This window comes from Microcaecilia unicolor, chromosome 9 (genome assembly GCF_901765095.1).
Source record: "Microcaecilia unicolor chromosome 9, aMicUni1.1, whole genome shotgun sequence".
Taxonomy (NCBI): Eukaryota; Metazoa; Chordata; class Amphibia; order Gymnophiona; family Siphonopidae; genus Microcaecilia; species Microcaecilia unicolor.
In genome coordinates, this window is record NC_044039.1 from 84,693,844 (window position 1) to 84,720,898 (window position 27,055).

Sequence of the window (27,055 nt, forward strand, 5' to 3'; positions counted from 1 at the left end):
TAGCTTTTTCCACATTGCCAACATGTCTCCTTTTTTCCAGACCCCCTCTTATACCAGGACTCCACATCCAAATACAGACTATCAAAGGTTTGTTTCTTAACCTTTAGTATACAGTTGTCCTTGAAATATATTACACATGGATTCAAGCACCGATATACAAGTTCTATTAAGTGACGGCTTATTTTAGTGTTATTTTTAGGGTGATCCTATGCATAGTACCTGTATTTTAAAATCAGATAATAATGGTTAGCCGTCTGGCTATACAAGAATTGATCTTCTTTAGGTCACATCACATGCATTTCATACTCTCTCCGCTTTATTTTTATGTTTCAACATTTTTATTGAAAGAGAAAAAAATAACAGCTTGTAGTACATATTCATTCAATTCAATAACAATGAAAGGATATACAGCTGCCGTATGCCAAGTGAATTGGTTATGTCCTCAATGGTTTTTAAATTTTCTCCACCACCCCCCCCCCCCCCCCATCCTTACTTTCCTCCACCCCTCACTTCCACGATTATGGTTGTACCAGTTAGCACTGATCAAGTGTAGTCATGAAACTGTACTAATGTCCAGATGATGCTCCAATCCATATCCAGCGAATGACGTCACTAACTACCGTCCCGTCGCCTCCATTCCCCTACTAATCAAACTGATGAAAAACAGGGCGACCTCTCAAATCAACGACTATATACAAATATTCTACATTCTACATGAGTCACAATCGGGTTTCCGCCCAGCCCACATCACAAACTGTCCTACTCACCCTAATATCCAAATTCAAACAAGAAATTGCATTTGGAAACAACATCCTCCTTCTATAATTCGACTTATCCAGTGCATTTGACATGGTAGATCACAACATACTAACCAAACTACTGGACAAACTTGGAATCGGCGGTAATATTGTTAACTGGATAAAAGGATTCATCACCTCAAGATCCTACCAAATTAAATCACCCACTGATATCTCACCCCCTTGGTCACCAATCTGCGGTGTACCTCAAGGATCCCCTTTACCACTGATACTCTTCAACCTAATGATGATCCCACTAGCTAAAGCCCTGTTCAGACATGGTCTAAACCCTTTCATTTATGCTGATGATGTTACCATATTCATTCCCTTCAAATCAAATCTAACAGAAATCTCTGACAGAATATCTACGGGCATGAACATCTTATCCTCCTGGGCCAACGCCTTTAGGATGAAATTGAACAAAGAAAAAACTCAATGCCTAATCCTCTCATCGCAGCACTCCGCACTCTCCCCATCCAATCTCACCACCTCCAGCACTACAATCCCCATTTCTGACAACCTGAAAATCCTTGGAGTGACACTAGTCAACCACCTCTCCCTCGAGAACCACGCAACATCCACCACAAAGAAAATGTTCACAATGATGTGGATATTGAAACGCGTAAAACCATATTTACCCCTGAAAACATTCCAGAACTTGGTGCAATCCACGGTACTTACCCACATTGATTATTGTAACAGTATTTTCTTAGGCTGCAAAGCCCACATCCTGAAAAAACTTCAGACTGCCCAAAATACGAGACTCATCTTTGGCAAATCACGCTTTGAGAGTGCAACTCCTCTTCATGCAAAATTACATTGGCTCCCCATCAAAGAGCGCATCAACTTCAAAGCCCACACTTTAATCCACAAGATATTACACGGCGAATCTCAGGACTATATGATAAATCTGGTCGACCTCCCAGCAAGAAACATGTCTGTATCCTTGCAAAATTGCCTCAACCTGCACTACCCCAACTGTAAAGGTCTCAAGTACAAAACTTATTATGGATCCAATTTCTCCTTCCTGAGCAGCCAACTCTGGAACGCACTCCCTAGACCTATCCGAGCAATCTATGACCATCTACCATTCAGGAAAGCACTAAAAACCCATTTATTCAAGCAAGCCTACCCAAAAGACCCAGATTAATCTTATGAACCCATCTACCTAACATATACCAATGAGACAACGACACTGACCCAGACTTTATCTCCCACCTTACCCCCTCTCTATCGCCTATCTCTACCTACCCATCCATATTATACTTAATTTCTTACCTTATATAAAAATTCTGTATTATCCACTACTGTGTAAGCCGCATTGAACCTGCTTTTAGTGGAAAAGTGCAGGATAAAAGTGTAAAATAAATAAATAAATAAATATCCTAGGCCCGTCTCATCTAATCTAGCTGCAACACTGAATTTAGTAAACCACCTCTTGTCTGAGCACTCTACCAAAACCCTCATCCACACCCTTGTCACCTCTCGTTTGGACTACTGCAATCTGCTTCTTGCTGGGCTCCCACTTAGTTACCTCTTCCCTCTCCAATCGGTTCAAAACTCTGCTGCCCGTCTCGTCTTCCACCAGGGTCGCTTTACTCATACTACCCCTCTCCTCAAGTCGCTTCACTGGCTCCCTATCCGTTTTTGCATCCTGTTCAAACTTCTTCTACTAACCTATAAATGTACTCACTCTGCTGCTCCCCAGTATCTCTCCACACTCGTCCTTCCCTACACCCCTTCCCATGCACTCCATTCCCTGGATAAATCCTTCTTATCTGTTCCCTTCTCCGCTACTGCCAACTCCAGACTTCGCTCCTTCTGTCTTGCTGCGCCCTATGCCTGGAATAGACTTCCTGAGCCCCTACGTCTTGCCCCATCCTTGACCATCTTTAAATCTAGATTGAAAGCCCACCTCTTTAACATTGCTTTTGACTCGTAACCACTTGTATCCTCTCGCCTCCACCTACCCTCCTCTCCTCTTTCCTCTACACATTAATTGATTTGTTTGCTTTATTTTTTGTCTACTAGATTGTAAGCTCTTTGAGCAGGGACTATCTTTCTTCTATGTTTGTGCAGTGCTGCGTAAGCTTTGTAGCGCTATAGAAATGCTAAATAGTAGTAGTAGTAGTTCTGGTAGCTCCCCCTCTGAGATTTAACATAAACTTCTAACAATTGTGTTTGTATCAACCAGAACACATACAACAGTGGTATCTCAGGTACACCTTCGTCCTTTACATTCTAGTGCACATTGTCAGTGTTCTTTTATCCTTCCTTCCCGCTTTATTTTATTTTTATTTGATTTCACTTTATTTGATTCTGCAAGATATCTGGCAATTTTCTTCGTTATATCATACTGCATTTTTACTGTAATACATTTTTGGATTTGTGCAAATGTCAAGTCTTACCTTTTATATTTTTGATTCCCTTTGTCATATCATGCTGCATTTTCAATGCAATATTTTTTAGATTAGATATTGTTTTAAATTTGTGCATACGTCTTAAGATTTGCCTTTTATATTTTTAATATTTTATATTTTATTTGATAGACTCCTGTTTTTGTTGAAGCAGTTTTATTTAATTTATTTTCAGTACAGATTCATTGATAGTATAATCGTTTAAGATTTATTTATTATTTTATATCATCTTTTTATGTATATTTATGATCTTTATATGTTTTTTAGACTCCTGAGGCAGGCCTGTGGCTGAAACACAGATCTGTGTCAAGTCTGCAATAAAGTTTGTTTTTGTTCAATGCAGTTGCCCCAGTCTCTGGAGTCATTGGTATCCTGTGAAAAGCATAACCATATGCCCAGCATGTCTATAGCTCAAACCTAGCACGGCCAGACCAAATGTAACTCCTGGTGTTGCACAATCTCCAAATGTTTTCTTAGGCTTCTGTGGCTGGTGTCATGATCACTGTGGTTGTTTGAATTGTGCTGTCTACATAAATGGAACTGGTTTTTCAGCCATTGTGCTGTGGCTTTCTTCTGAAGTGGCTACTGGAGTACTTCCTGCTGCACCAAGGTGAGGCTCTCTTTTCAGGTGACCTTTCTCCACCCAGAAGTAAGCCATAGCACGATAGCTGAAAGACTGGTTCCACTTTCAAATCATGATGATGAAACCTTTTGAATGGAGGCCCTCTAATCGGTATCCTTTGGAATGATCTTATGGAGGAGGAATGCTCAAGCTCTGAGAATAAGAGTGCTGTGGTACCTCAGTGCTCTCACACTACACCCTCAACATGAATAGCAGCATGGAAATTTAAAAAAAAAAAAAAAAAAGGCAATCTAACACAGACTAAAATTAAGTAATATTCCAGCCAAATGCACAATACAGTGGTGTAGTTGGGGGGGGGGGGGCACAGGAGGAGCGGTCGCTCCCCCAAACAGATTCTTTAAAAAAATGTGCCTATGCAGTTTTGAACCGGCGTCCAGCAGGACTGGCACATTTTTTTTTCCATTTGCATTTTCTCCACTCCCACCTCACCGTACCGTTCCAGAGCACGCTTCTCTCCCCAGCAACAAACTGCTTGATTGAGCCCGGCATCGGATGATCCTTCCCTTTGCTTGCGTCATGAGTCCCACCCTCGCGCAGACAGTAAGTGTCTGAGCTACAGTGAGACGCGGTACAGGGAAGGATTTGATGGCAGCTCTGGCAGCATGCTATTGCTGCAGGGGCTGTTAAACAAAGCAGGTTCGACGGTCCCGGGGGGGGGGGGAGAGAGATACACAAAGTGGTGCTACACTCGGGGGGGGGGGGGGGGGGAAACAAAGCGGCACTGGACTCAAGGGGGGGGCAACAAAGCGGTGCTGGACTCCAGGAGGGAGGATGAAGGCAACAGGCAAGGAGGTTAGATAAAGCAGGAGACAGGGGAGGCTATCTAGACCTTTGACCCAAAACAATAGTAAACGCTATTGAAAATAATAGCCAAAAGATCATTAGAAATAAGGGCCCGCCTATGCTTGGTCCGCCTGTAAAAAGTCTAAGCTGTTCTAGTTGGATAGGCAGTGCCTTAAAAGGTGGAAGATAAATTTTATTATTTTTTTTTATAGCTTTTCAATTTATTTGAAAGCTTCCCATATGTAGATATAAATATAATGAAATGACAATTGAATATCACTAAAACAGCTTAAAAATTATTGTAGCTGGTAGAAACATTACTAATAAACGCTGTATTTTGTGCTCATTTTTCTACACTGTTCTATATAATACAGATGGCCAAACTTCAGTGAGGGTATCCTGTTTCTTGATAGGTTCATGCTAGCTATTGTAATCTGCCTTGGGAAGCCTGATGTTATTAAGATGGAAAGCAGAAAGAGAGGAGGCAGATGGTGGACCATAGGAGGAGTAGGAGGGAAAGTGAGAAAGAGAAGGGGAGACATGCTGTATCCACAGATTCAGCTACACAAACCCTGATGGCTTGCTCCTTCCCGGATTGTACATGCAGTAAACCACACTTAGCAGGTTTTCACTTCTGGTGTGCAGTTTGCTGCCTATACCAACTGGAAGGCTCGTGGCATTAGGGACTTGCGTAGCCATTCCTCCTGGCACAATAAGGAGGAAAGGGAGAGAGAGGGGACTGGGAATTGCTGGACTATAGTGGTGGAGGAAAGAGAGGGGTTGGGGGAGATATTGGCATGGTGGAACAATATGGGGAGAAACAGTAGCAGTTCTCAAGGAGAGATGAGTGAGAGGAAGATGGTAAGTACAGAGGGTAGAACTGTATAATGGGGAATGGGAGTGGGTGAAAGAGAAAGGAATATGAGGCCAGGGAAGGCGTGAGACAGGAGAGGTAGGGGTGAGAGGAGAAGATGGAAAGTTGATAGGTACTGGTAAGCGAAATATAGGTGGGGGACTGAAGAGTGAGAAGATGAAATCTGAGGGGGAGAGAGAAAACAGAGAAAGAGGAAATGTGTTAGAGACAGATACAGTGAGGGAATAGAAGAGAAGAAAGTGAAGAAAGGACAAATGGACCACACCCACTGGAAAGAAAGCCAAAGACAGACAGGAAAACAAAAGAAGAAACTGGGACCAACATGCTTGAAAAAATAAAATACCCAGACAACAAAAGGTAGAAAAAAGTGTTTTATTCTGAATTTATTCGTTGGAATATGTTAGGTTTGGGAAATGTGCAACACAGATTCTTTGTAATTTTTTTTTTTTCAGAACAAGAGGAAATACATTTGTGTTTTCATTTCTTCTATGTTGTGGAACATGCCTAATTTGAATTCTCTGGGCTCCCAATTCAATTTTTATCTTTATATTTCTAATTTGTGATCATTTGTTCTGTATTTGGTGTGTGACCAAGGCGTGGTATTCTGCTGTGCCCCACCTATGCTGACACAGGAAATTGTGTCAAAGGAGGTGAGACACAGCTGAAGAAACACTTGTGGGGCCAGCCAGAGGCAGTTTGCTTTACTTGCTGATGCTGCTGTTAGCCATAGAAACACTGGAGGACCAGAGAGGAGGAGGAAGAAGAAAGGATGATAAATACCAAACCTGGGGGAAAGGAAGAGTAAAAGATGCCAGACTGTGAGTAAGGGAAGGGAGGATGAGAAATACCAGAAGGAAGGGACAGAGGCACTGAGGGGAGATGCTTTATAGGAAAGATAGGGACATAGAGGGAATGATGGTGGACATGGAGTGAGAAAAAATGTCAACTGGAGAGGAGATCTAGAAACAGCAGATGTTGAATGGCACGTGGGGGGGGAGGAGGAGGAGGAGGTACAGAGCAACAGATGGATGACACTTGGGGAGGGGGAGAAGGGGAACAGAGCTGAAGATGGGGTGGGGAGGGAGAACAGAGAAGATGAATGGAACTAGGGGGTGGGAAGAAAGGGAACTGAGCAGAAGATGACTGGAACTTGGCAATCAAATGAGGGTTGATGAACAGAGCAGGGAATTGTAGACAGAAAAGATGGAGTGGGAATTTTGATGGGATAGTGAGTACTTGGCAATTGATAGTTATGAATAGGTATAAGTTAATGGGTTGGGAGAATGAGTAAGAGTGTGAAATGAGAGATAAGAGAAGTGGGGCAAGAAAAGCGGATGACGTTTAGGGAAAGGTTGAGACATAATATGAATGACCTGGAAGACTGGAGAGGATGAGAGGCAATGAAAAGGGATGGGGATACTGGGGAGGGGTATGAGTCTCTGACATGGTTGAGTGAGGGTGGAAATGGGGATAGAAGATGGTGAGAGAGGGGCAATAGGACATGGGGAATTGGGTAAGAGATAGAAGAATGGTCTGGAGGAAAGGGAAGGAAAGAGAGAGGGTTGGAGCTGGTGAGGGGATAGGAGGCAGTGGAGGGTAGATGATGATTTAGAGGGTGTGTACAGAGGATGGGGGTGGGCAATGGGAATGTTGTTAAGAAAATGAGAAGAAGATAGGAAAATCCAATAGGTAGATGAGAAATGAAAAGGGGTCTAGAGGGTGAGAGACAGGGAGCCTAATTAGAAAAATAAAATTCACAGACAACAAAGGTAGAAGATACATTTAATGTAATACTAAGGACCGACATGTGCCTGCTTTGTTAAATGTACAATTTTTTGTATTTTTATTTTGCAAAGTACAGGGGACAATACATTTATGTTTCTCTTTTACCAATATTGCCCTGCTTATAGTCTGGATTTCTTGAGGGGAGGGGGGGTCTCCATTTTAGTTTTTGTCTGCATGTTTCTTGTGGTCCCCTATTTTGTATCAGGTAAGGATCTGTCCATATTCTACATGTGCAGCTGAGGTGAAGGATTCTGCTAGTGTGTGGTGTCTGTGTAAGAATCTGTAACAGTCCAGCTTCTTCCAGTTTCCCAGTAGAAGGTGCTCTAGGGCCCAGTGTAATATTTATAGTAGTAGTTTTTCATAGGTGGATTAGGACTGCTATGGTGTGGTAAATTTTCTGTATAGGTTTTAGTGTCTTTTTGCAGGGTTGTATTATTTCAGAAATTGGCCCTATTTGAAAGTAGTCTCTGGGGCAAGGGCCGCCTTTGGTGGCCCTTGTCACCAAAAATAAAAATACTCAGGACTAATGGGCTCCACATCCTGTACAGTCACCACACAAAAGCCCATCTGATTTAAGCAAAGTTTCTACCAGTTAAAGGAGTATTCCTGAGGTGATTGGTCACAATTTGAATAATTTTACTTGCAGTTAAGACAAGCTGTCTGCTCTGGCCAGTCCCAGGACCTCTGCTACCTCCCGCCTCCTGATGTAACTTCCAGTTTCCTTGTAGGTGAGATGCAGCAGAGGTAGCCTGTATTAATCATTTCCAGCCACAGTCACTGCACCTGAGCAACAATACCAGCACTGCCGCCTGTCGGACACTGACCAGTGCCTAATTTACAAACGTCTGCTCCCACTGACAGCAAAACCTGGCTACGCCTCTGGCACAATATACTGCCATCCTCCTTTATAGCCTGGCATTATGACTGGTTAAAGGAACTGTGTCAAATATGGAAAGAGGGGAATAAGTGACCACCGCTTACAAATGTGGTACACAGGCAAAGATATTCACACCAATGTAACCAATAACTACATCATCATGGAATAACTGTGTAGGAAAAGCTTATCTTGTTGCTTCAATATGCTAATTCTTGCTGCTACATTAGAGGAAAACGAACGCCACAAAACAGATGTAAACAGAGCAATAAAAAGTCCCTTTTTCAGTCAGAATATTGACTGAATGTTAAGATGCTAGGGGTAATGCCACAACATGGGCCAGTTTTATGACATAGCTTATTGGGATTTAGTGAATCGCTTTTCCTTGGGAAGATAAGGCGATGTACATTAAAATCAAAATAAGGTAGGGAGACAGGAACGCCATTTCATTATGGGGTAGGAAAGGTTTGCAATTCCATGATAGTAATGAACCTCACTCCTAAGTCAGAGCATGTGGAGCTTGATCTCAGTCTCTCAAATTTACTGCTAACGCTAGCTATAATCTTGCATTGTGCGAAACAGCTTAAAATAAGATTTGTATATAAATATGTAAACCTCCAATTGTAACCACAAAAAGGAGGTACATCAAATCTCATCCCCTTTCCTTTCCTTGTGCCTATAAATTTTCATCTTATAAACGTCAATCTATACAAGTGTGCTTGGAAATTATTTTTAAATCAAGGTTGTAATGCCCAAAACAATGAAAAATATTTATCTATACTTTATTGTCTCTGACAAGTCTTTTCTCCACACGATTCACAGCCATCACTTGGGATTGACACCTCTAAGATCAATGCCATTCTGGTGTTTGTTCTTCACCCACTACATCCTGTTTCCTTGCATCCATCTTTTTATCAGTTGGAACTAGAATGCCCCTTCCTTCTATACAAATCTCTTAGGGTCATGATACCACTGCTTTTCCAATACAGCAACATTGTACAAAGTTTCCAGTGGATGAGATGTGCTACCTTATTGTGCTCTTCTGTACAGAAATTTTCTGCTATCAGAACTTTGCAGCCAGTTATCAAATGAGTGATGTTTCCAGCTCTCTTACCTTCAAATGCCTGTTGTACTTGTTTTTTCTATGCTCACTAAGACCATCTGGTCTGTGATCCAGCGTCCAGGGATGCAACTATCACTCTTCTCATCCATAGCTTTCAATTTACATCTCCTTAACCATTTGCGCGTCTAGTTTTGATCAATGCTTGGTTCCTGAAGTAACACTGTTTCTCACTATACTTACGCATTTTGCCACCTGTTTTCCCTCGTTTGCAAATTATTGCTTCCTTCCCTATGTGTAATATGGATTCTCACTCGTTCCTTCTATTCACTGGGATACAAGTAGCTCAATAGGTATAATCCATTTCTATGAGATCCATTCTTCCTTCAGCTGTCTGGCACTTCAGAAGAACCAATGGGAAAAAAAATGTACAGTAGAAAGATATAAATAAAATCAAATCTATTTCTAGGTCACCTTTCCTGGGTCACCTCAATGCAAAAAAAAAAAAAAAAAGACAGTAAACCAGTATGAACAGCATAACAACAAAAAACGTTGTGTCATGTCTTTTAAGGGACCCTAAAACAGGGTGCTGTACATCAAGTTACAAGCAGTCCCTGACCACAAGAGCTTGCATGATAAATAGGCACTTCATGATATATATGGTTTATTGCTTTAATACACTGCCTTTCCTTACCAGATAGCAAGATGGTTTATAAATTAAACCATTAAACACATTACACAAGAAAGGAACACCATTACCAGTAGTAATAGAATAGGGTGAGAAAGAGTAAAATATGCTAAAGTGTCTATCTCTATGGCTACACCTATATGGACTTCAAGCGTTAGTAGGATGGCAATAATTAGGGTAAGCTTGCTCAAAGAAGTTTTTAATGCTGACAAACCTCAGAGAAGACAATTCAGTCCCGAGAGTCAGCAGAGCAGAATTCCAGAGCTGCACATAAAAAAAGCCCTATGCCCATTGCTCCATGGTACAAACTCAACTTGAATATTATGTTTTACTCTTTTGGGATCTTGCCAGGTCCTTGGACCTGGATTGGCTACTATAGGAAATAGGATACTGGGCTTGATGGACCTTTGGTCTGTCCCCGTATGTCGATGCTTATGTTCTTATGAGTAACTGCCTGGCTGCTGAGCAACCAGTTCAAAGGCTGCAGGATTCCAAACTATCAACTTGGGAAATGCCTCTGATGTAACAAATTTGTGCCATATATTTTCACTACTGACACTGCATCACTCAGTACCTGAGATTAGAGAACATGAATAAAATTGAGCAGTACAAAAGAAAAGTCAAAACCAGTGAATAACACATTTGTCAACCATACTTAATTTTATACCATCACTCTTTGGTACAGAGCAAAAATGCAGCTCTTATTTATTTAAGAGTTATAAATGCTTGTCCAGATTCCAGGTGTTTAATTCTTCACTATCCAGATCCAGCAAAGATAGTGTACAAGAGATTTTTTTTTTCAAATATATTTGCATATCAAGCAGCAAGTCACTGGAATGAGTTGTCTATGGAGATTAGAGTCCAAGTTAATTATGCTGTGTTTTGTAAATTGTTGGAGGCTATTTAGAAAGTATCTGGGTCAGTAATGTAGGAATTGGGCTTCGTAACTGACGTGCATGTTGTTTTCCTTTGTATTATTCCTGGGCATATGTCCCATTTTTCCACTGTGTAAGCCACAGCCTTCCGGAAATTACTAAAGACTAACCTGTTCAAAGAGACTTATCAAAAGGATCCTCCATAAAGACCTGACATCAAAACTGTACCAGAATAAGTTAACACTGAACTATTTTTATTTGGTTACTCTAATTACATTGTCGTTATTGAATGTTATACGTTACCCTTGATCTCAAATACCTGAAATGAATTGTATATCTATTTTCTTCTAGATTACTTTATATTTTCTGTACTTTAATTGTAATAATATTCTGTACTTCTCATTCCGGAAATGGCGATAGCCACTACAGTATAATATAAGCCACATTGAGCCTGCAAAAAGGTGGGAAAATGTGGGATACAAATGCAGAAAATGAGAAGTGTGGAAACCAATTTGCACCTATTTGTTCAGGTTGCTTTTCTAGGAAAACTAAGGTACATACTTCTAGAAATCTACTAATTGGGTTTCTGACATGTACTTCTGACTAGATGGACCATTGTTCTGACCCAGTATGGCAACTCTTATGTTCTTAACCTTTTTAAGGCCTGTTCTCATCATGTTAATTCAAAGCCAGGAAGTTGACGAATGGATTGTTCTGCACAGAGCTTATATATCCCTGATTATTGAAAAACATAAGTCTTAACCAAGGTTAAAAAAATGAAAATTGCAGTAAAAAGATTCCCAGAGTTCATGTGTGCCAACTGGAGAGAATTAAAGTTTCTAATATAAATTTATGAGATCAGAGATGCTATTTCCCTTAAACATTTGTATTTTTTTTTTCTTACTGAAGAATTCAAAAACAAATGTAACAAATGGCTCACAATACTTTCATTGGGGGTTAAACAGTAAATTTTCTGTTGGTTGTGAAGTACTAAACAATTCATCTTTTTACTGACAGACTGAGAATCACTATCTCCAGCAGATTCCTGCAGCCTTTTGGGAGTCTTATGCAGGAAAACAGCACTGGGGAATCGCAATAGTGGAAGCAACTCATCAGTCACTCTGAGCACAATCTGCATCATTATCCCTGAGAAGCAATTATGGATAGCTATAACCCTTGGAAACCCAGCACTAACTCAGGGTATGAAGTCAGTCCAACCAAGCACCAGCGAGAGGTTTATTTATTTGTTACATTTGTATCCCACATTTTCCCACCTATTTGTAGGCTCAATGTGGCTTACATAGTACTGGAGAGGCGTTCGCAGATTCCGGTGAGAACAAATACAAACTGATGTATTGGTCAGATAAAGTTCAAGTGGCATAGCCACATTAGGGAGACATACAACGGAAGAGTTGAGTTTTGTCCATGACGTACTTTAGTTTTGTTGTGTGACAGGTTAAAAATAAACTAAGGACCTGAACTACATTTCAAAGAATTCGTTGCTGGAGAATGTGGTAATAGCAGTTAGCTTAGCAGGGTTTTAAAAAAATATTTGGACAAGTTACTAAAGAAAAATTCCATAACCCATTATTAAGAAGGGCTTGGGAAAATCCACTACTTACTTCTAGGATAAGCAGTATAAAATCTGTTTTTCTCTTTCGGGATCTTGCCAGTTGCTTGGACCTAGATTGGATACTGTAGGAAATGGGATACTGGGTTTGATGAAACTTTGGTCTGTCCCCATATAGCGATGCTTACATTCTTATGGGTAACTGCCTGGCTGCTAAGCAACCAGTTCAAAGGCTGCAGGATTCCAAACTATCAACTTGAGAAACACCTCTGAAGTAACAAATTTTGCCATATATTTTCACTACTGACACTGCACTACACAGTACCTGAGATTAGAGAAGCAGTACAAGTGGCAAGACAGAGTTGAAGTCTATGCTGGTAGAAGTAGCTGCCTGAGGGTCCAGGGTGCTGATGGGAAGACTGGTGTGAGCACTGGCAACTGTATGAGGATCAATAGTAGGCGAGCGGTAGAGCAACATGAGATTTATCTGCCTAGGCAACAAAGTTTGTACAATCATAGGTACAACCTCACCAATATTTTTCCCAACACAAAGAACTTGGAGGGGAACTGGAAATTCGAGGAGTCAAATAAACTAACCAAAAAGATGCTCCATTGCCCCTGTGTACAATTCTGCAGCAAACTGCCATAATTGTAAAACTGTGGATAACTAAAGCTCCAAAAGCAGCTTCTAAAAATTTACATATGTACTGATTTCCACTACTTCCAGAATATTCTATCTACTTTAAAGCAGCAATGCATTATTTCTGAGATTAATTTTGCCACATGGCAAACATTAAGAAATGGGAAACTGACGTTTCTTTTAGCCAATGTCTTAGTCTAATTTCCAAAGAGTAAGAGCATTAATCACATTTCTTTCCCCCCACACCATCTACTAATCTCAGATCATACTTACAACTATACTCTGCCTTACTTGGGGGCTCATTTTCAAAGCACTTAGACTTACAAAGTTCCATAGGTTACTATGGAACTTTGTAAGTCTAAGTGCTTTGAAAATAGGCCCAATAATATCACAAGGTGTTGCTTTAAGTATCCAACAGTATATTTTTCTTTACTAGAAAACAATTACACCTTAGTGAAGCTTGGCTATTCCTCCTAATTCAAGGTAACCCAACTATTCATTTTTCACATGGTGAATTTGCCCACGAGCCCAAGTTCTAATAACCCTGGAGTAAACAAATTCTCCGCAGATTGCGATACCTTGTATTGAACTAACAAACCTGCATACAACTGTTTCTGAACAAGGACTTTAGAGACCACACATGCACTTTTATTCACGATTAACTGTTAGCAAACCCACGGAAACAGCAAACATTTGCTGTAAACATCTCTGAAAGGCATACCTAATGGTTTTCCTGGAGATGTAACTATTCAAGACCTGGTCAGGACAGGGAGGAGAATAGAAAAGGCAGGATAATGTATGTACATAGGACTAAGAAAACTGATCCATACCAGATGACTTTGCAGCCATTCCATCAATGTTTCTGCTGTTGAATCTGGGACTTGACATCTTAATCCCTCCTTCTCATCTGCTTCCATCAGCTCGAGCAACCCCCGCAGGTCTTCCATTAGATGTAGAACTCGCAAGCTGCCCATAAAGGGGGAGGTAGGGGACTGGCAGTCAAATATACCATTAGAGTACTCCAAAGCCTTCGATCCTGATAAAAAGAAATTAGAGATTCTTACAAATTTAGCACTTACCAACACTCCCTCCCTCTTTGCCTTTTCATTTCCATATGAGAAATCTTAAACATCCAAAACAGAGTCGTGTTATCATTTTTAATACTTAAACTACCAGAATTTGAAAATCAATTTTTAACCACAAAATCCAAGGGAATGCACTTCAAACTTCCAGGAAACTAAGTTCAAATCTACTGAAAGAAAGATTGATAATAAATGTGGATTTATAAACATAAAAAGGCCCATTTTAGTTAGGTCATGGAGTTGGAATTGAGGAGTCCACGTCAGGACATGACAATTCCCCCTGTATTTTACACAAGGGTGTGTGAAGAACGGAGTCTTTGGTAAAATACCTAGAAAGATACCAACAAATATACATGGGTAAAAAGGGACATCTTGATGTCACAAATTACACTTTGCTGCAGTGAGGCACTTTGTAGGTTCCTGGCTACAGCAACACAGATAGCAGGCCCCGCCTGCTATCTTATTTAAAAAAAAAATAAAAAAAAAATTGTGCGTCCCCCACTCCCAACAGCCCACCCGGCTTCCCCAAGGCTCTTACTGGGGGGGGGGGGGGGGGGGGGGTCCTCCCTTGTTTCTAGTGGGGGGGGGGAGGAGATATTCCCAGATGCTCATACCTTGTCAGTGCCCAAGTTCAAATCAAAATAGTGCCTCTAACCCCCCCTAACAGTAGCCTCCCACTACTACCGTGTGCCCAAACCACATTACAATCTGTACATGATGCGACGCTCCATGTTATAAATGGCAGCTATCTGAAATTGTTATTTGCATATGTAAGAGATACATGAATAAATGTCTGTCTATGCAGGGAGATATGCTTAAGAACTCTCATGTGTGAGATTCTCTAACCATTCAGGGAGTTGTTTATTTGTTTTAACAGCTATTGCGTGTTTTCTGTCTAAATGGGCCTGTGACAAATAATGGTGTTACTGCACAATAACCATTAGTAAACTGACCCCCCCCCCCCCCTCCTTAGTTATCTCTTTATTAAAAATTAGAAAACACAGAAACCACCATAATACAGATTCACAAAAAAAGCCAAGCAAATAAAAAAGTACAACATGGCAGAATCCATAAATCAATAATGTTTCCATAAATCAACCTAACCTCCATCCCCCCCCCCCCCCCAACTCAGTTATCAGTGAAAATGGAAGATGGCACTCAGGATACATTATTCCTTTAGCACAGGGGTGGGAAACTGTAGCCCGCCACTAAGTTTTATGTGGCCCACAAGACTATGGGAAGTATACACAGAAACCATCATTAACCAGAGTCTTGGCAATTTTAAATACTATATTCCACCAATATTTTCAGAATAGCCTGGCAGCAGTTCGTTTCCATCTTTTTTTATTTAAAATTTTCGTTATTTAATTGCAGGTGGTCTATGGAGCTCTGTACATTTCCAATTCCAACATGATGTAATGTTGCAGTCTGCTAGGGATAGTACCAATCTGTGTATAAAGGCTGCCCCCACCCCCACCCTCCCTAGCAGATGCCGTCACATGAGTACCTTATAAAACACTGGCAATAGCAGTTTTAGAAAGAACACACTGACCTTCTTACTCCATTTTCAACACTCCTTAAACCAATATTAAAAGTGAGATTTAAACTGAAACTGAGCAGCTGAGAGCCCAAGTCACAAAGGAATGTTTGAATGAGAGTAATTTTCCTAAAACTTTTATGTGTAAGTCTTCCTTTAAACTGCTTCTGGGGGTGGGGGGGGGGGGGGGGGAACAAAACACACACACACAAAGTATTTGGGAACGGGAGTCCTACTTCTGCACTGATACCAGGAGTCATGGCAGCAAGCCAAAACCTCAATCATGTCTGGAGATGATCTCCAACATAAGCAAAGGGCCGACAGCTTCAAGAGGGGAGAAGGAATGTGGTAATTATTATTCTGTTACAGCTGGATAAGCAGAAGGAAGCAAAGTGATTTGTCTGGGTTAACATGGTCCATGGCAAAGCAGAGATTAGCAGTTGGAAGTTCTCATACCCATGCTCCAAAAGAAGAGTAAGTGAAATAGCAGCCTAGTAGTTCACTGGGCTGAGAACCAGGGATCCCTGAGTTGAGATCCCACCGAGGCGAGGCTCCTTGTGATCTTGAGTAAGTCACTCCACCCTCCACTGCCTCAAGTGCAAATGTACTTTAAGCCCTCTGGGGACAGGAAAATACCTACGGAACCGGAACGTAACCTGCCTTGAGCTGGTCCAGGAGAGGTGCAAACTTAATAAAGAGTAAAGTGCCTCCCTGACGAACGAACTCTGTACTGAATGTCAGAATGCAGCTAGTTCAAATAGGAGGGTCACACTGTTTCTGCGACTTGCTCAAGTGACGGTTCTTTACCTGCTATGATGCCGTCCATCTGTTCCAAGGCAGCAGCCAGCATGTCACTTGCGTCGCTCATCATCTTGTCTTTTTCAGGGTTGTCGCTGAAATAGTAAAGAAGATATAATTATGCTACATTTTACTTCAAAGAAGAGCTGTTTCCTCTGCAATTGAGAATGTGATTTCACAGAGTGTTTGCTAAAATTAGAAACCTGTCACACAGTTTGCAACACAGCGTCTGCTGTACTTTTTCCAAGAGCTTTAATGCAGGTGTGCTTTTTACTCAACACTTCAGTTTCTTTTGCAAAGTGGCAGAGGTACTAAGAGAATTAGGAGACGATTGTGCTACAGACAAAGCCATCAACCTTGCACTGGTCGTGTACTGTGATCGTGGCTACGGCTGCCTTACCTACATTTGCCCCAAGGAAGCGGTGGCCAAGTGCAATGGAAGAATTGATGGATACTGGACAATCCAGTAGCAGAATGGCTGTTCAATCCCCTAGATACAGAATTAAATTTAATCTGCAAGTTTCGTTGTTTCATAGATATCCCTTTAAGCATTTGGTAAAATATCTTGGTAATTCCTATATATTTTATAATTCAGCACACTTGAGATCTTTCCTTGATATTAAAACATTTTTTATTCCAATTACTTTTACACTGGTGTCTAATACAGGCAGCAACAACAACTGAATGTGAAGTTATGATTTGTTGTTGGGTGTTAAAAAAACAAAACAAGAGGAGTGGCCTAGTGATTAGAGTGGTGGACTTTGGTCCTGGGGAACTGGGTTCGATTCCCACTGCAGGCACAGGCAGCTCCTTGTGACTCTGGGCAAGTCACTTAACCCTCCATTGCCCCAGGTACAAATAAGTACCTAAGCCGCATTGAGCCTGCCATGAGTGGGAAAGCGCGGGAAACAAATAAAAAAACAAAACAAGGCTTTAAGAATTGTGTCTTTAAAAATCCCCATATAATTCTGTTGTTCCACCCCTATTATTTTGTGGCCTAACAGAGTTTTTATTCTTTAACCTTTTACTTAGGTGGGAGATTGCCGTTATATTTTTCTTATATTATTGTATTATTGCACCGACTCAATTTCTCTTGTAACAAGACTATTTTGCTTGTTCTGTTATTTGAATTGCAATAAATAATTTTAAAACATTGTAATATGATCCATCAAGAGAAAGATGTGCTTGGATAAGCAGAATATACATTCCCTAAAAAATTAACATTCGTATGCGAGCCATGGGAGTCAGAATTTCCACTGGTTCTCAAGGGTTGCATGGATGAATAGAACATCTCTACTCTAACTGAAATGTTGGAAGTGCATCAATTTTTAATCCAGAGCTGCTAGGCACCCTACCCCCACTTGGAAGGTAAGACTTCAAAGGCCCCAGGTAAAACTGGAAAAAAAATGAATCAGACAAGTTGTTCAAGGAAAAGGATGTGCATCAGGATATGAAAACACATTTCTGGTAAACAGCATATTTAATACCTAAACGTTCACAGAAAGGTTCCAAGCAATACGGTAAAGATGTTGGTCTATTTTTAAAACATCCTGATTAAAAGAAATTAAAATTTATTTTACTTTTATTGAACATTCAAACAGCTAACTGAAATCATAGTGTAACTGAGAACTGATGAAAAAAAAAATAAAATAAAATAAGCTGCCTTGCCATCAGCCTTCGGTGAGAGCTGTGTGAAGCATGTGAATGACTTACCACACAAAAAGGTACACTTTTACAGACTCAGTACCTGAATTTTCTAAAAAAAAACATTTTATAAAAAAGAGTGATGTATATTTAAGAGTTACATAAAGCAGAAATTCTCAAACCAGTCCCTGGGACAAATCCAGCCAGTCAGGTTTTTAGGATATTTACAATGAATAAGCATTTCAGAGATCTGAATGTGCTGCTGACTCTCTCTCTCCACACCCCCACACCCCCCCCCCCCCCCCCCCCGTATGAAAATATCTCTGCTGCATGTTCATTGTGGATGGCTTGAATCTAGACAATGCTGGGTGTATACCAAGAACTGGGTAAAGAACCACCAGCCTAAAAAATACATACTTTACGGCACAACAGTGTGTGGTTATAGAATAAGTTAAAGGGATATTTCAAAATCTATTATAGAACAGGGTAAGAAAAGAAATTAAGTTCCATGATCAACATAATCATCAGCCTCCAAGGATCAATTTGTCTCTGTAAAATTCACAAGGTGGATTAATTTGAGCTCCAGGGGATCAAAATACTTTCAAACTCAGCCCAGTTCCACGATAAGTAAAAATCGGCCCTTTATTTTTAAACTGGACAAGCATATTACTATGGCAGCCACCAACTGGAAAAAAAGCTAAATATTCCAACGTTGGCTCATGCTAAATTGTGTTCTTTCAAAGAGCACTACAATATAATCCTAGGAAAATTCTGTGCCACACAGAACAGGTGATAAATTTCTCTGCCGCAGAAAGTGTGAGGATGGGAGAGAGGACAATACAGAGAGAACTACTGGGGCCCTCTGCAAACACCATCCCTGTCCTATTCACCCATCCTTCCCCTCTGTCATGCCTTCCTGACTCTGCCCGCCAACAACTATATTCTTATGCAGCCCTAAAAGCATATGAGCCATTTGGAACGCAAACTTTGATGCTGTTTTCATGACACTGACAATAGTGTAGGAGTTTGGACACCACATAACTTATGCTGAGAGCCATGTGGCTCAGGGGGACAAGAGCTGATTCAGGATGATGCCTAGTAAAGAATGGGGAGGGGGACCTGCAGCTAGAAACCAAAGATGGGCAGAATGCAGTATTGGAGACTGGCTGGGAGAGAGTTGGGGAGAGAGTTGGTGGGAGATCTGGAAAAGGAGTGTGTGCAGGGGCAGGAGAAAAGATGGTGTGGAGGTAATATATATAGGGGTAGGAATGAGGGCGGGGCAGGAGCTGAGCATTAAGGGGACAAGCTAGGGCGCAAACAAGGGTAACAGGAAAAAGTGCTGATATGACTAGGGCTTCTGACTTTGACACTTAATGTGTCAGTCTGTACAACCCAAGAGTACCTGCAAGAAGCATCAACTTTTTTTTTTTCAGATATCTTTATTAGCAGTCAAAGCACATTACCTGCTTCTGGCATCAGTAGCAACTACAAACGCTATAATGTTGTCTGAAGCACCGTTAGCAGTACCACCTCTAACTTCTGCTCAAGTTAACCATCAAAAATGCACAGCCTTAGCTATGATGTATTATTACTGTGTTCCATGCAGATTTCTGCAACCAAAACTAAAAAAATTTTAAAAGAATTCTGCATCTTACTGTGAATTCTGTTTAAATTAATTACTACACAAACAGCATGGCTACATTATATTATTTTGATAAATATACAAAACTATGCAGAAAATGGCACAGAATTACTGCATTATTCAACTTCACCACACCCTCAGCATGCTTCTAGTGTCACACACTTAAAAATGATAAAAACTCAATCCTGATATTTGCTTTGGTTAACAGTAAACAAGTTTCTTACAGTATATGTCAAATCATCCTTTACATTCTGGTCAGGGTAATTGGCTTCAAGTCCCTAGCACTGGCATAAGTAGGATGGCAAATCAAAAGCTTTCAGAGTTATAGCTCCAGAATTCTGGAATAAACTTCCTATAGATCTGGGGTTAGAAACAAACCTTATGGTATTTAGAAGAAAGTTAAAAACCTTTTGGTTTCCCAGCTAGACTATTCTGATGCTAATTCTTATGTAAATTTTGTAGTATGACTGAATTTTTATTTTAAGTTATTTTTAATATTCTACTTTTCAGTTTGATTCTTTTTCCTTCTTTTACTGTTGTTTTTAATGCTTTTGCAAGCCATTTTGAATATGAATAGTCAGGAAAATGGTACATATAAAAGGAAGAAAGTAAATAAGTAAATAAATATATATATAGCATAGTTTGAAACAAAGCAAGGGTGATCGGCCATCAGCACTTTACACCCCCCCCCCCCCCCCCCAAGTGAAAGGCCCTTTCATGGTGCCCTGACGACAGTGATCTAATAACACAGGAAAAAAAACAATACCAGCCTGGTTTGGATTCTGTTCTAGATACCAATTTTATAAGTTCCATTTATTTAGTGAAATCTCATTCTGTGTTTCCCTATGAATACAGAATACTGTATATGTCAACAGATTAAAAGCAGCAGGGCCGAGAACCAGGAAAGCTAGGTCAAACCCTAATGCGGTTCCCGAGAAGTAATTGTCTCAGGTACAGACTGACAGTGAGCCCTGTAGGGACAAGAACTGATGTACCTTAATGTTAACTCACCTTCAGCTACAACTGAAAAAGGTGTGAGCTAAATCCAACCCCCCCCCCCCCCCTTTCTTTCTTCTGTTGTATTAAACCATTCAAGTCTGCTAGGCAACCTTGTTTTTAAAGCTGCTGCACTAGCAAACAGGACTAGAATGGGAAAGGGGATGAGATTTGATATACCGCCTTTCTGTGGTTACAATCAAAGCAGTTTACATATTATATACAGGTATTATTTTGTACCTGGGGCAATGAAGGGCTAAGTGACTTGCCCAGAGTCACTACAGTGGGAATCAAACCCAGTTCCCCAGGTTCTCAGGCGGCTGCACTAACCATTAGGCTACTGATTTGAAGGCTGATATACTAAGGTGCTCTTTTGTAAAAGGAGTTTTGCACATTTAAATGCATAAAAATGCCAACATCCCATTAATTTTGCATGTTTTAAAACATAGAGGGGCTCGTTTTTAAAGCACTTAGACTTACAAAGTTCCATTAGTAACCTAACTTTGTAAGTAAATGCTTTAAAAATACACCTCATAACCTCTTATGCAAGGGGGAAGAGGGGTACAACCTTTGCAGAAATACTCAAATTAAAAGTAAAATTTTAATAATCAAATAAAAATTCATGATAAATGTTTTGTTTTGGGTTTTTTTTTTAAACCAGGAGCAATTTGGTACTCAGCATTTACCACATCCACTATGCTTCCCTTTAACTGTGGCTTTACCCCCAATTTTCCCCATTCTATAACTTCCCTTTCTTACTGTATCATGAGTAAGATTAGCATGAGGAAAATTTGAGTAATTGCTGTGCTAAAGGTTAGCACAGCTTATTGGGCTGGAATGAAAGTGAGGCTAAACACACCGGAAGCAGCTGGCAGTTAGTCACAGGAACATGGAGTGACAAAGAAAAGTAATAGTGTAACAGTAACAGGGCCAACTCACACCCTCTCCTCCCCCCCACCCCCACCCCCCACCCACCGATTGACTGAATAGACAGCATGGCAGTCAGCTAAAGCTGCTGAAGAAAACCAACTGAAAGAGAGGCACAAAGCTTACCATGCTTGACTGGTTCTATCCAGTTTCGTGTGCATGTTATTTAGTGAGTAATGCACAAAGGGGTTCTGTGTGCATCTTACCAATTGCAGTAGCAGGCAGCAATAGCCCTATGCAAATTATTACAATAAGTTGATTAGTATTAAAAAGAGCATTCCGAGTGATGCACTGCCTTTTCCAAGTGATGCACTGAAAGGGGTGCCTACCTTTAACATGCAAATGTCTGGAGCAGTCCTGTGAGGGCGACTGGCAACTTCTGGGAGATGCATTCTGCATGCATTTTTCAATAGCAAAAATTGTCCAAGAGCAGAGAACAGATTAGAGGGGTGGAGAAACAAGCAAAAGGGGAGAAGGGGCTTTCAAGCAAGGACTCAAGGAGGAGATTTATTTTTCAATAACAAATTGCTCTGATGCTGGCTCCACCTTCCTCCTGCAGCTTACTTGCCTTCCTTCCTCTCAGGCTGCCCCAGATGATTTCACTTGAGAATCTCCTGCTTGCAGAAAGCCCCCCCCCCCCAAGTTAACATTGCAGACTGGTTGTCTGCTTGTTTCTCCACCCCTCCCAGCTGACATCATAGAAAACCTAACTAGCTGGGGTGCCTCCAGGACCAGGTTTGAGAACCACTGTGCTAATGATTGATGTGCAAAAATTCAAATACTAATTGCTCAGCACTTTCAGTAACAGGGCCCCTAGGTGTCTAACATAGTAACATAGTAGGTGAAGGCAGAAAAAAGACCTATACGGTCCATCCAGTCTGCCCAATAAGATAAACTCATATGTGCTACTTTATATTTATACCTGACCTTGATTTGTATCTACCATTTTCAGGATACAGACCAGAGAAGTCTGCCCAGCACTAGCCCCGCCTCCCATACCGAATCTATTATAGCTGCTCTGCGGGAGGTGCTATATCACACACTCCATGTCTAAACACAAGGCCTACAAGTAGCCAGACACAAGCACCTGCCCTGGTACGCTTGTTGCCTGAATATCTGACCGCCCAAGTTCTCTCCCTTCCTCCATAGCCTTTTCAGTCAACTTTATTTTTGTTAAAATATTTAGTTGGTGGTGGATTACAGCAACAAAAGAAACAATGCATTAAGCTGAATAATAAAGACAGACAACAGCTATCACCAATCTTACAGACTGGTCCAAAGGTTTAAGATAAATTTGCATAATTAAAGACAAATTCTGAAAAATCAGTGGCACTGCCACTTAATTTTGCAGAATCTGCACTTAAGGAAACTGGGGACAGAATCTCCTGTACAGCAGGAAGGAGACAGGCTGAAGTACTTGTGACACCTCTCTTGTAATACCATCTTTTTATTTTGCTGTAATTGCTATGTTGTAAGCCATCTTAGGCGCTTATACAGCAAAAAAAGGAATAAAAAAAATGAAGACGATCCCAGCAAATAACTGATGTACCTAAAAAGCCAATGTTAATCGCTTAAATTAACCTATTTATAAGTGATATGGAAATCGGAACGACAAGTGAAGTGATTACATTTGCAGTTGATACAAAACTATTTGAGGTTGTTAAAACAGGTGCAGATTGTGAAATATTGCAGGAAGACCTTAGGAAATTGGAAGGCTGGGCAACCGAATGGCAGATGAAATTTAATGTGGACAAATACAAGGTGATGCACATTGGAAAGAATAATTTGAATCATAGTTATTTGATGCTAGGTTGCACCTTGGGGGTCAGTGCTCTAGAAAAATATCTGGGTGCAGTTGTAGATAATACACTGAAATCATCTGCTCAGTGTGTGGCGGCAGCAAAAAAAGCAAACAGGATGCTAGGAATTATTAGGAAAGGGATGATGAATAAAGACCGAAAATACTATAATACCTTTGTATTGCTCCATGGTGCGACCGCACCTTGAGTATTTTGTTCAGCTCTGGTCTCCGTATCGCAAAAAAGATACACCAGAATTAGGTTCAAAGATGAGCGACCAAAATGATAAAGGGGGTGGAACTTCTCTCATATGAGGAAAGGCTAAAGAGGTTAGGGCTCTTCAGCTTGGAAAAGAGACGAATGAGGGGAGATATGACCGAGGTCTACAAAATCCTGAGTGATGTAGAATGAGTAGAAGTAAATCGATTTTTTACTCGTTCCAAAAGTACAAAGACTAGGGGACACTTGAGGAAGTTACATGGAAATACTTTAAAAAAACAAATAGGAGGAAATATTTAAAAAAGTTAAAAAAAAGTATTGCCATACTGGGACAGACTGAAGGTCCATCAAGCCCATCATCCTGTTTCCAACAGTGGCCAATCCAGGTCAGTAGTACATGGCAAGATCCCAAAACAGTACAGTACATTTTATGCTGCATATCCTAGAAATAAGCAGTGGAGTTTTCCCAAGTCCATTTTAATAATGGCCTATGGTCTTTTCCAAGTTATTGTTCCTCTGTTTAGATTTTCTATCCACTTGCAATGTGCAGATGGTTTTCCTCCCCCGATTCTTAAAGGGGTCCACTTTTCTAGGATGGCCAATACTTTCTTTTTTTGTGTGGTTTCTAACTGGAACTCTTTTCCTCCATGCATTAGAACAGTTGAAGTATTTAGCCTTTCATAAAAAGCTTAATTCTATTTGCTAAATGATAATCTTTGAGACTAGATTTAGGTTATTTTTCATGTTTTCATTAGTGCTGATGTATTTCAATTTTGTAGTATTACAATTTAATTGTATGTTACCTTTTGATTTTTTTGGTAAACCGCATTGGACTCCTATTTGGGGCTATGAGAGCTATATTGGTATTGCTGTCTGGTCTGAGAGGATTTAATGCCAGTTTTTTTCTTTTTCCCACGAGCATAACAGTACCTGCAACTTTTATTTGTAAATCTTTTTTTTATTTAAGATTGAAAGAAAGGTATACAGACCATCTCATAGAAAGTCCCCTTCCACAACTACCACCCTCCCCTGAATACATAGCATTACACAAAGTGAACATTAAGCAACAAAGAAAAATTACACAAAACCACCACCTCATCTGGGATTTGGACTCTTAGGCCCAAAGTACTCTACAAACTGATTCCAACCCCTACCCACTGCCCCCCCCCCCCATCACTCTACCAAGGGAACTCAAGTTTTATTAAACTAGTGGCTCAGTACTAAATCTATTTAAAACCTAAGTGCCCTGAGAAGCAATCCCTGTAAAGACCCCAAAATCTCCATAAATTACTTTTGCCTTTTTGGAGACAGATACTTCTCCCCCTCCCCCCAGCATTCCCACAGCACTAGCTCATGCAGTTTGTTCCTCCAATACCAGAAAAATGGGGGACAGTCTGATAACCAATAATACATCCCCCCCCCCCCCAATATGTAGGCTTTCCCTAGAAATAACTTTGCACTCAAGTTCCTCCCTTCCAACGTGGAAAGGAATCTGTAGTCATTTTCATTTTTGTCAAGTTTCCTAAAGTGCAAAGCAGATAAATGTACGCACAATATGTAATGCATAATTTTTGCTAGAATGCTTACCTAATGCTAGCTCCGAGCTGGCGTAAGGGAGCCCTTTTTCAGGGCGCTCTTCTTTGATCATCGTGGTGCATCAGTTTTAATATGATTCACATGCTATTTGTGCAAACTTCTGCTGCAGTCATTTCTCTACATGCTGGAGTCCTTCGATCATCCAGTGCTAGCAAATGAGGGCACTAGTCCAGCGCTAAAGGCTTCTGGTGCGCCCGCATTCGTTTCTTATCATCAGGGCATACGTTTATAGAAAAGCAACTACGTGCAGTTTTGTGCACAACTACAAATTAATGCCAATTACAGCCATCACTTAAGGGCCATTATTTGTACTTAAGGCCAATTAATATCTAATTTAGCAAGTAAGTTATGTGCACAACTGGCATTCTTCTTTTGCACTCCAGTCAAAAATCTGGGCACACAACTTTATTTGCACATGCACTTATCAACATGACATTCATGTCAAATGACAGCCCATCCCTACTAACCACTACCCTGATCCTCCACTCCAAGTAGTCATGAAAGAAAGTGCATGGTGGAGTATCCTTAGTAGAAGCGGCTGTGACTGAGCTGAAACCTAATAAGATAAAGGTGCTCAAAACTGCTAAAAAATGTTGTATTGTATTACTTTTTACTACTTCTAATAAAGCAACCAAACACATTCATACATTAAATTCCTGTCTCTTATATTCTGCTTGTACCATGGAGCTCAAAGCAGGTTACATACAAACAGTACTAGGAATGTATCTAGAAATTAACCCAAATAATATGGTACTTAGCAAAACCTAAAAGATAACTGTTAACTAAAACTTTTTAGGTAAAACATATTCCTGGAACAAAATAGTTATGGATTTTCTAGAATAATATAAGTAGAGCCTTCTAAGTGTCTCTCTAGGGGCAAAATAATTCCAATAATTCCACCATGGCTTGATGGAAGCATATGAGAATCTCTCAGATGAATTAAACCAGAAACACTTTTCAGAGCAAGAACCATTGCCAAATACTTTACTATGGCAGATGGACTTTGTGGAATGTTGAAACAGAAGAACAGCTGGAGAAGGATGGCACCTCTCGAGGCAGCTGGCTTTGTTTCTGCAAATTATGAATTGCATTTAGTACACTTCTACAGGCCGAAAACACATCATAATAAAATCCTTCTTTATTAATAGAAGAGTGCAAAATATATACTGCTGTACAAGGAACAGTCTACTGCTCGCACATCTGTCTGTGTGTGTGCAGCCACTACAAGACTGTGTTTGTTATTCTCATGCTGTACAGAAGCAACTGGAGACATCGCCTCTCAAAACTATAACAAATACCAAGCAGAACTGTCCCAAGTGTACAGTGAAACAAGGATTACTGTGGGACTGCTTCAGAAATTACGCTGGTTGCCTACTAATCATTCTCATTTTAAACGGTTGATAGCTATTTTTAAAGTGTTCTGTGGAAGTAGCCTAGATTATTTGGGTAATAAACATGAAAATGTATGGGCCAGGTTATAGGCAATTCAAGGTTTGGTTGCACCTTGATTAAAGAGGGTGAGGGTTTTTTTTCGATTTTTGGGTCATGTTGGTGAAGCGCTCTCTATGAGGATAATTTGCCTTTGTTCTATCTACAATTCTGATGCTTAGTGAAGTTTTGGTTGTTCTGCCATGCATTCATATTATGAGTGGAGTCACTGTCAAGATTGTAGGTGAGGGGAGAGAGCTATGCACTGATAGGCAGATGAGCAAAAGCCTCGCGCTGTTCCAAACAGCACAGGGCTTTACCGGACCTATGATCAGAGATAATTGCATGCAAATTTAAGCATGCAATTCTCTCTGATCATGG

The 27,055-nt window shown here is 40.5% G+C and overlaps 1 protein-coding gene across 5 annotated transcripts in view; it reads right to left on the reverse strand.

The window, feature by feature from the left end:
* The window catches only part of PPFIBP1 (PPFIA binding protein 1), a 351,944-nt gene that overhangs the window by 168,611 nt on the left and 156,278 nt on the right, over window positions 1-27,055 (reverse strand). For all 5 annotated transcript variants that reach the window (XM_030215475.1, XM_030215474.1, XM_030215476.1 and 2 more), the window contains exons 2-3: window positions 16,433-16,518; window positions 13,837-14,042 (exon numbers count right to left, since the gene is read on the reverse strand). In XM_030215475.1, coding sequence (XP_030071335.1) covers window positions 13,837-14,042; window positions 16,433-16,518 — 292 coding nt within the window. The remainder of the gene's footprint in view (window positions 1-13,836; window positions 14,043-16,432; window positions 16,519-27,055) is intronic.